Source organism: Pelophylax lessonae (assembly GCF_965119305.1).
Source record: "Pelophylax lessonae genome assembly, chromosome: 7".
In the NCBI taxonomy this organism is placed as follows: Eukaryota; Metazoa; Chordata; class Amphibia; order Anura; family Ranidae; genus Pelophylax; species Pelophylax lessonae.
In genome coordinates, this window is record NC_138774.1 from 154779874 (window position 1) to 154792097 (window position 12224).

General features: G+C 40.3%; 1 protein-coding gene across 2 annotated transcripts in view; it reads right to left on the bottom strand.

Annotated features, from left to right (window-relative positions):
• COL4A5 (collagen type IV alpha 5 chain) overlaps nt 1-12224 on the bottom strand; it is a 245222-nt gene that overhangs the window by 63054 nt on the left and 169944 nt on the right. The window contains exons 33-38 of one of the 2 annotated variants that reach the window (XM_082264453.1): nt 9262-9408; nt 8984-9082; nt 4617-4706; nt 3534-3673; nt 2790-2916; nt 858-938 (exon numbers count right to left, since the gene is read on the bottom strand). In XM_082264453.1, the coding sequence (XP_082120579.1) occupies nt 858-938; nt 2790-2916; nt 3534-3673; nt 4617-4706; nt 8984-9082; nt 9262-9408 (684 nt within the window). The remainder of the gene's footprint in view (nt 1-857; nt 939-2789; nt 2917-3533; nt 3674-4616; nt 4707-8983; nt 9083-9261; nt 9409-12224) is intronic. The other variant, XM_082264454.1, reaches the window with a different exon arrangement.

Here is a 12224-nt window from a genome sequence, read left to right on the forward strand (position 1 = left end):
AAGACTGTATTCGGTATACTGGGTTAATTCATAGTGACAGGTTAGGGGCTAGCAGTAGAAGTTCTGGGTTCAATAAATCCACATGGCTAAGACAATTAGAAAATGCTGCCTATTGCAAAGAGAAAGCAAAAAAGAACCTGTAAATAGAGAGATCCAGAGGAGTCATCCTGTTCAACTGTTGTCAGCTCTTTCAGCTGGCCATACATTATACAATTTGCTTATTCAAATTCCTTTAGATTTACCTTAAACTATGTAGTGCAAGGGCCTGCATACAAACTGAAAGTATTTAGGTTTGACCTCATATATGGTTTTTGTAAACCTAAGGAAAAATTGTACAAGAAAGTTGTATAATGTATGGCCAGCCTTAGACTGGAGTCCGGTTCAGCATTAAAAGCAAACCATTTCAACTCTTAATAATAAGTTCATGCATCTGTGTTAGCAGATGCATAGGCAAACAGATTTGTGATAGTTGCCTCAACAATCTCCCTTATTGGGCTCCATCCCACCTCCTGACCCCATTGAAGCTGCATGGGCTGCTATGGCTATAGTAACACTTCTCTTCTCTTAGTCATTTTATTTATTGCATTGACTTGCTGAAAAATTAATTTGTGTTTTATACTGAATGATGAAAAAAAAAATTATTACAAAACAAAGAAACTTAGAATCATGCATGAATTTGTCTACAAGTAGAACATCTATCTTTTCCCACAGCATCCAATTGATTTCTTTTTTTATCCAATCTAACTGATCACAATCAATTGGCAAAATAAAAAAATGTTTTTTCACATACAGTATGTCCAATCTTTTCAGATATTGGAGTTCAGAACCTAGCATGCCTAGTGCTAGCAGTTTCCTACCCCTTGGTCCTGGTGGGCCTGGAGTTCCAGGGTTTCCTGGAGGTCCATCAAGTCCTTTAGACCCTGGAAGACCTGGAGAACCTAAACAAAAAGAAAAAGTAGACAATAGTGATGACAAACTATTACTTTGGTAGAGTTGAAGTATAACTAAAGGCAAAACTTTTTCTTTAGTTTTGGATAGAGTGGAGAGGGATTAGAACACCTGTCCCTAAAAAAGTAATAGAAGGGACATCTTCCAATGAGGGCACTAGTTCTGGTGACCTGTGGGCTCCGAGAGATTCCCTTAATCTGCAGGGATTTCTTCTCACTTTCTGATTTGGCTTATGGGACAGGAAGTCAAGGTAAATCCCCCAATGGAGCACTGATGTAAAAAAATAAACCTATAGGTGTTATAACCCTCCCTTGCTCTATCCAGAATGAAAAAAGGTTTTGTCTATAGTTCCAATTTAATTCCAGGACTGTGCCAACATTTGATAATATCAAACTGTACCTGTGTAATCCATGCCCACCAAAAAAATGAACACTACTTGCCTTCATCACACTTTCTTTAAATGTATGATGGCTTTTGGAGTTGAGTCTATTCATTTCTGTTTATATTAGGAATACCATGATTCATATTGGAAATATGTGCTCTGTTTGGTCTTGTGCATTTATATGGGTACTAAACTTTTCATTTGTATATTCCAATATAATTTTAATTTGCAAAAGGAGGTACATTATCTCATACAAAGTGTCCAGTAAACGGATTTTAAACATAGCCAAAATATCCCCATTTTACACTCCAAGTAGTTTATCAGTGTAATAAAGGTCTGTCAACATATAGGCATGATAATGAGAAAATCAGGGACACTGATTCTAGTTACATTGATCTGAAGACACTTCTGCTTGTGTGGTGCTGATCTGAGAACTGTGACAGGCTGTGCTATTAGGGCTTATTCACATGTGAGGCTGGTGGGTGGTAAAACCTTGTAGTTGAGTCAGTGTTTTTACCTCCACTCAACGGCTACTCCCTTTAACTGCAAAGGCAGTGGCCAGAGGTGTACACCTGCCGTGGCTGTGATGCTTTGCAGCTGTGTCTGGAATCATACCCCCATACACTTGCCAATCATGACATATTCAATTGAATGGGGTTGCTTGTGGGGGGGCCCAGGGGGTTACAGTAGGTGGTGAGGGGGTGATACAATGCTCTTCACTGCCTATGCTTTGTGAAGAGTAAACCTAACATGGGTGGCTTTTCAGAGAGCATTGTATATATGAACAAGTCCTTATGGTGACACAATGGCCACTGTGGCATTGATCAGGGACACTGTGACTTATCTAGTGGTGATCAGTGACAATATGACTGGTGTGGCAGCGATCAGGAGCATTCTAACTGGTGTGGCAGTAATTAGAGACAATATGACTAGTGTGGCAATGATTAGGGACACTGTGACTGGGGAGATGGTGATCAGGGATACTGTAACTGGGGTGGCAGTGATTAAGGACAATATGACTGATATGGCGGTGATCAGGGACACTGTGACTGGGGCAGTGGTGATTAGGAAAAATGTAAGTATCCCTAAACATGACTCACTGTTTGCTATTATGATTGCTGAGATAGGCTACAGCTATCACATGGTACAGGGCTGCTGTAATCAGGCCTGTACCATTTGATTACTGTGCCCAATCACATAGATCACAATAGTAAGCAATGTTGTCATGAATGACAGTTGTTTTCTTGTGACCATGTGCACGGACAATGATCACATAGTACCTAGGTCAATCACAGCAGCCCAGTACTGATCACTGTCATCTGCTGTGTCCGGTGGACAAAGTGGGCAGAGATTGTGCTGCTGCGCGCCACAGGGCATTTATGTGGAATAACAGAGCACCCGTCTGGCCATAATGTTACAATAGGCTGGATGGGAAGTGGTCGAAAAAATGTTCATTTACCTGAAAATCCTGGGGAACCTGGATCTCCTTTAAGGCCTTGAACACCTGGTAATCCTGGTAATCCAGGGCTTCCTGCTTCTCCTTTACTTCCGGGAGTGCCAGAAAAACCTCCTGGCCCTGGTTCACCCTTTAAAGACAAATAATAATAGTCACTATATTTGGCTAATATGGAGCAAATACATTTCAGAAGGTTTCTCCATAACCCAGTCATGACCTTTTAAGGCAGCTTGGATTGTGTAATTACTGGTAAGATAACCAGCTGAACTCTATATATAAAAAATAAATAATAATGAAGATGTGCAATCATTTAATAATCATTAAGTGTATTTTAATGCAGTGTTAGCACCTAAATTTGACTTAGTATGAGCCTCTTTAAGTCACTGTACAGTAGAGCTCAGGCAGGTACAGAGGGAAGCAGCACAAGGAGCAAATTTGCTGTTCCTCAATGCTCATGTACTAGCAAGAAACATGCTGATAGTAGGAGAGTAAAGAATGACAGAGTAATAAGCTCATCAGTCTGCTTCTTTTCCTTTCTTTTCCCAGTAACTGGTTGAGGAAGTGACAAAAACTATAAGTGTTACTTTACTGCAGCAGAACAATATTAGGCCATATTTTTAGGCCTGCAATGGGAGGCCAGAAAATCAGCTTGCCCTTTGGCATTCAAATAGAACTTTTACTTCAAACTAAGCCTTATTACCGTATTACAGTATATTGTATACAACATACTTAACAGTAAATTAATACCTTCTGTCCTTGTAAGCCAGGTGGACCCGTGCCTGAAAGTCCTGATTCACCTTTTTCACCTTTAGATCCACCAAATCCTGGAGGTCCCGGTGATCCAGGACGCCCTGGCTGTCCAGGAAAGCCCTTTTCACCCGATGGCCCTGTAATGCAAATGTTGCATAAAGTAGTGTTTAATATCAAAGTCACATGTGATTAAACAAATTTTCAAGTGTCTAGTGACTGTAACAAAGATATAGCTGTAACAGTGCCACAGTGTAACTACTTCTAATTAACAAAGCATACAAGATGAAACTGGCTTTGCTTTAACATTAAACTTGTGAGTTTAGATTTTTCTCTGATACTCTTTATTTTGTCCAAATACCAACTGTAGCTGTAAATATATGTTTAGTGTACTGTTGTTTATGGCCATAGTAATGCAATCCTTAGCAAGCAATTTCTGATGGAAGATACAGTGTGTGTAAATCTCCAATGCCCATCTCCCTAGTTACACAATATTTCATAAAAAAAAGGGCATGTATGCAGATTGCTTGGTTCTACTTTTGTACCCATGAGACTTTAAAGTTGCTAATCCCATTCCTGTGATTGTGGCCTCTTCAACATACAGAACACCTGGCATGGGGTTTAGTTCAAGAAAATGACTGGGTACTTTTGTTTCTCATATACTAATTTTTCAACAGAGAAGAACATTCTACATGCATACAGAACTATAGAATATAACTGAAGTGGATCTTCCTTCAATACCTATAGAGTTATGTTAGTAATGCTAATGGAAGGCATGCATGAAAGATTAACACTGTAGAATGAATTTCTTATTTTTTTCCAGGAAAAAATCTGCTCCAGGTGCTCCAGGGCTTTAAGTGCAATGTTATCTGCTAAGGATCATTGTTCAAACCATCCTCCTTAGAAGAGATCATGTGACCAAATGCTTTATTGGGCACTGCAGGTAGCCCAGAGCAGCTCTTTTCCAAAGAAAAGGTAAGAAATTCAGCCCTTCTAAAACACCATATTTATTAATTCCAGCATGACTGTGAATATATCTTGAAGCCTTGCATTACAATACAGATACAACAAAAGAACACCTACCAGGAAGTCCCATTTCTCCCATGTTCCCTTTTGGTCCAGAAGACCCGGGTAATCCAGGTTGCCCAGGAAAGCCAGCATCTCCTTTAGGCCCTTTGAATATAAAAGACACATTTAATTAAAATTATATTCCTGCTCAATATTTCAAAACATACAAATACTGTATACATTTATGACGATTTGTGTTATAATGCAGTTAGGGCAGCATTTACCACATAGCACACATGGGCCATTGCGGGATTACAGGAAGGAATTATTAGATTCACTGCTGCAAGTGAAAACCATTATTTTTTCTTAGTAGGCTCCTGAACAATGACCTACATAGTCTGTTGGAGAATGTAATGAATAGTGAGCCTCCTATAACAAGACATGGGGGTCAAAACCTGATGCAGCTGTGCATGGATGCCAAATAGCTTCTAACTTCAGCTTGTTCAATTAAGCTTTGACAAAAAAAATCTGGAAGAGCTGCCCCACAGTGCACTCTCCATTCTTTGTAAATATACTCTGATATTCATATTTAGAATATTAATCAGGCAATGCAGATCCTTACAAAAGGTGTCAAGCTTATGACTGAACCTCTATAGAAAAACAATGTCACTGTACCTGTTGGACCCAGGCTGACTATCTGATACCAATGAGGAAATGCATATTTGCAGATGCATTCACTTTCAAATTATCCACTTCCAGACTGCCTGCTGCATATATACTGCAGCAAGGAGTCCCAGCTACAAAAAATCATGTAATGGACGTGATTTTGTGCACGAGATGTCAGGGGGCACGTGCGCCACCAGAGCGCTACTCCTGCTGTGAATGGACACAGCAGGAGTCAATCAGAGGGTACGGTGGCCGTGATGGCCACTGGGACTCGCCGATGGTTCGGTGGAATGACAGAACAGCAGTCTGCCTATGTAAACAAGGGAGACTGATGTTCTGTCACAGAGCGAGAGAGATTGCGATCTCTCTAAGCTGAAACACAGATCTCTCTTTTCAGATCTAATTCAAAATTATGGCTCTTTTTTTGTTTATAGCGCAAAAAATAAAAACCGCAGAGGTGATCAAATACCACCAAAAATAAAGCTCTATTTGTGGGAAAAAATACATCAATTTTATTGGGGTACAGCATCACACGACTACACATCTGTCAGTTAAAGCAATGCAGTGCCGTATCGCAAAAAATGGCCTGGCCATTAAGGGGGTAAAACCCTCCAGAGCTGAAGTGGTTAAACCACTTCTCTGTTTTCTGAATAAAATAAAGTATATAAGTCCCCATACACTAGATCTCCCCCTTGCTTTCTCTCCCCCCCCCCCTCTCTCTTTCTCTCTTTCTCTCGTCCCCTCATGCTCTTTTTTTCCCTTTCCCTCTATCTTTCCCCCCCTCTCTCTCCCCTAGTTCTCTCTGTCACCCCCCTCTTGCGTTTTCTGTCCCCCCTATGGCTCTCTCTTCCCCCCCTGTCACCATGTTCACTGCTCACCATTTTTTATGTTGTCTGCCAGAGTGCCCCATGTCTTCAAAATCCCAGTTATGCTCCACATCTTTTCACACTGTTTTGAGTTTTTAAGTGTAAAGTTGGGCAGATAACGTGTTATGGGTATTGTTAAAGTTTACATATTTCCTATATTGTTTAAGTATTGAATGGTTTTGTTTCTAAAATAAGTTTCTATCACATTTTAGGTTTTCAGTAAAATAATGTTCCTTGTAAGTACATTTTTATGAGTCTTGAACTTATTTTAGGATTTATTTTGCTGGGGCAAAAAGGTACTGTATTTTCTGGCGTATAAGACTACTTTTGAACCTCAAAAAAATCCCCCAAAAATGGGGGGTCGTCTTATACGCCGAGTATAATATCTCCAAGGTAACCTAAGTATAAGTATTACCGGTAGATGTAATCTCTCAAGATGCTGGCTGTGTGGGAATCCTGTACCGGCATACCGTATGTACCGTAGCTTCAGGCTACATACAGTGTACCGCACTGAGCCAATCAGGGAGAGCGATGTATTCTATTATTGAATGCAAAGCCTGCTCGGATTGGTGGAGTAACATCAGCCCGCCTCTCTGACTCTGCCAATCCGAGCAGGCTTTGCATTCAATAATAGAATACATCGCTCACTGTGATTGGCTCAGCGCGGTACACTGTATGTAGCCGAAGCTATGGTACATACCGGTATACCGGTACAGGATTCCCGCACAGCCAGCGTCTTGAGATTACATCTACTGGTTATACTTATACTTAGGGTACCTTGGAGATATTATGAGAGATTACATGTATTACAGTACTTGGGGTACCTTGGAGATCTATGAGAAATCTGATGTTTTTCAATGGTGTTGCCTTGCTTTGGAAGGGGGGTAGTCTTATACGGCGAGTATAGCCCAAAACCTATGTTTTAACTTGAAAATTAGGGGGGATCGTCTTATACGCCCAGTCGTCTTATACGCCGGAAAATACGGTACTCTTTCCTTTACAGTGACATCTTTGAAAAAGTACAAAGAGGCACCAAAGATATGCCTTCCACCAAAGGGCATACGCAGTAAGTGTTTTTTTGCACTGTTGTTCTTCAGACTAACATTTTAGCCAATGTGTCCCCCAAATGTGCACAGATAGGGGAATCATACTAGATATAGAACATACAATATCCATAATCAACACAATAGAGTAGGGCAGCAGGAATGAGCACTAACTGTCTTAAAACTGAAGGGTCATTTGGGGATCACTCCGATCCATTAGTCATATGCTAGTTGATACACCCAAGGCTTGGCAAATAGACATCACAGCAATCACAGGTTGCAAAGCAGAGCCTTTTGGAGAAAACAATGACTTGTTTCCAGTCTCTTGTCTATGGGGTACTTGAACTCTAGAATGTTCTCGACGGGAATGATCAGAGTCCGCAATGGAAGAGCTTTTTCTATAGGGTATTGCTCAACAAATTGCTTGAGAGACAAAAATAGGTTCACAGGAGTGGACCAGCCATCATAAAAAAAATCTAAAAGAGAAAATATATAATTATGCTTGTGGCCCCTGCGTTCTGAGTCAGCTATCATGGCAATCATTTTGTGCATAAAATCTGAAATAGCCACAGAATATTCCTCTCTGGATAATGCAGAGGAGAGAGTCATGCTGGTTGGAATTGGAAGAGAGTGTGTGGATTAAAGTAGGGGATGACAGTCTAGACTGTTGGTGTCCTGTCCTTGAGAAGGGACACTGCAAGTTGCCCCGCCACTGTTAGTGCCACTGCAGGGCCGCTTTTTTTGCTCTTATGATTTGCCATACTGTCTAGCATGTAGAAGTGATATTTTGCCAGAAGGGTGCTGGCAAAGTTATTTCTGCCTGACCAAGGAATTATAAACAGCAGCGAACCCATTTGATCCTCATGAGTAGCTGACTGTGACTCCTCAGGCAGAAGAGGCAGAATAATGCCATGTGTAATCGTACGCAGGAAAGTGCAGCGCAGGTGCAATAGAAATGGCACATGAAACACATTTTAGAAAGCATCACAGCCATGTTTCTAGAAAGTGCCTGCAACACATGAACTGGAGAAATAAAAGGAGACCAAGTAGCATATTATGAAACATTATGTACATTCTACGTGGTGATGACACATATTGTACAAGTGCAACAGAAAAAAATATGTTTTAAGCCCTTAGGGGAATACAACAGGAAACAAATTACATGCTTATGGCAGCCTGGAGAGCACCCTGCAGAGTGGTCTGGAGAGCACCCTGCAGCAAACAGACAGCAGCAAGGTACCAGAAAGTTCCAATGCAGGACCCAGTAATATAAGTTACACTCAAGACAGTCTTTGACCCTTCAATTGGCATACTTGCAGGATTACACCTGCAGGTTATCCTGTACCTTGACCTCTAAAACATGCAAACTATGCAACAAATGCAGGACATTAAGTGCCTGCAATGTGCCATAAGCAGAGCCCATCACCTGAAGGTCACATTACAGGCAGAATCAGCATCTTCTTCTTGGCTGGGTTTGAGTACAGCCTTTGAGGCAGCACCATGATCAGCCGATCTGGAAAACTGCAAAATAAGCTATCATGGCTCTGCAACAAATGAAGGGTCTTGATTAAAATAAAAATATCTTGTTAAAAAAAATGAAAAAATGCCAAATAAAATGGGTTTCCTGAAACATGATGGGATTGGGATGCGTTATACTGGTTGTTTTTTTTTTTCTACTGTCCAATTCTACTGAAGGTAGCAGTATAACCCAGTAGTCTCAAAATTATGTCTGACCCTATTTAACGAGCAATAAAGAACTTAATTTGCAGTATTACTTATTTGCCCCACTAACAAAAAGGTACCAGTAAACAAATAAATCGTGTATAACAGCACTAAACATTCCCTAAGATAAAGATAAGATACTAACCAGGTAAACCTGAAGATCCAGGGGGCCCACTTTGACCTGGTGTTCCTGGATTACCAGGCATACCACTATAGCCTTTTTCTCCATTTAATCCGGGTGAACCTTAAAAATAACAGAACATTTAACATTATCTAGGTCATTACAAAGTAGGGGCTCCATCAGAAATTTACATGTAAAGATTAATTTTTTCCAACAATTTATATTTTTGACTTGATCCCAATCACATATACAGTATATCTAAAAATATTTAAAAAAAAGCGAATGATAAAATTTAGAATTACCATCTCTCCCAGGCTCTCCTTTACTTCCTTTACTTCCAAGTCCTCCAGCCCCATTTCCTGGTGGGCCTACAAGACCACGTTCTCCCTTGTCACCCTTAGACCCAGGATTGCCATTTAAGCCGGGCTGCCCAGGAAATCCATCAAGACCTAAGAAAGAAAAAGGTATACCATTGCTGGGGTTACACTCACGAGGTCACAGCATTCAAACATATTTGCGTCTAAAAGGTTTATTTACATACAACGAGATTAAGCTCTGTTTGGCATTTCAGGAGCTAACTTTTCTCTGCTGCAGTTAAGCAACATTAGGTATTGTCCTCCCAAAGCTGATTAATCTGACACTCTGCGCACTTCTCCTATTAGCAAATACCTTTCTAGTTAGCAAGCACTGCACACAGATTTGCTTCTTGTGCTGCTTCTTACTCACCCAGTCTGAACAGGAGAAATTAAGGTACTTACACTGCCTGAACTTATATAATAAGAAAAATACAACAAAATGTATTAATGAAAGCAGAGCTGCAATACTCTTGTTTTTTTTTTTTTTTTTTTTATATCTACCTAGAGTTCAGCTTTAACTATACAATTCAGCCCATTCCATATAACCAAAGCTGCTTCTTTGATGCAAACAAACTCATCAGAGTTTTCAAACAGCCATTGAACTTTAAGTAGAACCTATTGGTCTGGTGTCTAAAAGAGGCTGAAGATGCTTTTCACATACAGTGCCTTGCAAAAGTATTCCGCCCCCTTGAACTTTGCGACCTTTTGCCACATTTCAGGCTTCAAACATAAAGATATAAAACTTTTTTTTGAAATGTTTTTTTGTGAAGAATCAACAACTGGGACACAATCATAAAGTGGAACGAAATTTATTGGATATTTCAAACTTTGTTAACAAATAAAAAACTGAAAAATTGGGCGTGCAAAATTATTCAGCCCCTTTACTTTAAGTGCAGCAAACTCTCTCCAGAAGTTCAGTGAGGATCTTTGAATGATCCAATGTTGACCTAAATGACTAATGATGATAAATAGAATCCACCTGTGTGTAATCAAGTCTCCGTATAAATGCACCTGCACTGTGATAGTCTCAGAGGTCCGTTTAAAGTGCAGAGAGCATCATGAAGAACAAGGAACACACCAGGCAGGTCCAAGATACTGTTGTGGAGAAGTTTAAAGCCGGATTTGGATACAAAAAGATTTCCCAAGCTTTAAACATCCCAAGGAGCACTGTGCAAGCGATAATATTGAAATGGGAGGAGTATTAGACCACTGCAAATCTACGAAGACCTGGCCGTCCCTCTAAACTTTCAGCTCATACAAGGAGAAGACTGATCAGAGATGCAGCCAAGAGGCCCATGATCACTCTGGATGAACTGCAGAGATCTACAGCTGAGGTGGGAGACTCTGTCCATAGGACAACAATCAGTCGTATACTGCACAAATCTGGCCTTTATGGAAGAGTGGCAAGAAGAAAGCCATTTCTTAAAGATATCCATAAAAAGTGTTGTTTATAGTTTGCCACAAGCCACCTGGGAGACACACCAAACATGTGGAAGAAGGTGCTCTGGTCAGATGAAACCAAAATCGAACTTTTTGGCAACAATGCAAAACGTTATGTTTGGCGTAAAAGCAACACAGCTCATCACCCTGAACACACCATCCCCAATGTCAAACATGGTGGTGGCAGCATCATGGTTTGGGCCTGCTTTTCTTCAGCAGGGACAGGGAAGATGGTTAAAATTGATGGGAAGATGGATAGAGCCAAATACAGAACCATTCTGGAAGAAAACCTGATGGAGTCTGCGAGACTGAGACCTGAGACAGGGACGGAGATTTGTCTTCCAACAAGACAATGATCCAAAACATAAAGCAAAATCTACAATGGAATGGTTCACAAATAAACATATCCAGGTGTTAGAATGGCCAAGTCAAAGTCCAGACCTGAATCCAATCGAGAATCTGTGGAAAGAACTGAAAACTGCTGTTCACAAACGCTCTCCATCCAACCTCACTGAGCTCGAGCTGTTTTGCAAGGAGGAATGGGCAACAATTTCAGTCTCTCAATGTGCAAAACTGATAGAGACATACCCCAAGCGACTTACAGCTGTAAGCGCAGCAAAAGGTGGCGCTACAAAGTATTAACTTAACCTCCCTGGCAGTATGATTATTTCGGATTTTAGGTGCTGAAAGCGGTAGCATTATTTTGCTAGTAATTCTTAAGGATGAGCAGCCCAAACCAACTATTTATATATGATTTCTTTTTACTGTGCGTTCTTCTTTATAACATCCCGGGTATGATAAAGTTTGAAACACAAAATCCTAAATTATAATATAATAAATAACTATAAAATAATAACAAATAATAATATAATAATAATAATAATAATAACAAAAAAAAAACACTTTTTATTCAATAAATTATAGTAAATAACGTAATCAAAAACACTGACATTTTTTTTTGTCAAACAAGGATGCAATATTTTTTTTTTTTTCCAAAAAGGATGCAATATTAGTGGTCATATTGCTTCAATAAACGTCCCGGGTGTGGTAAATTTTGAAACAGGGTACAGCATAAAGTCCAATGTCACAGTCTGGACAGTAGTGCCGCATTTCTTTTCTGATTTTCCGCCCAGTGTCGTCACGCTTGGAACAGCAAACCACACACATCCTTGTGGGTGCAGACTTCTTTTCCGTTGGTGGAATGTGGTCCATAAAGTGACAACCGGTCAGGCGTTCGGGGTTCACAACACCAGCAGCACGGCGTCCGTATCTACTTACTGTTGGTGTTTGGTGCCTGAAAAATATGAGCTCAGCAATTTTCCACACAAAGCCCACATGAACCACACGCCTGTCACTCTTCTTTTTTAGGAGAATGAATGCGTTCCACAAACATTGTTCCAGGAGATGCCTGAATATTTATTTATAATATTTTTTCTGTTGTTTCCGCATTGCCGGATAGAAAGTCATGG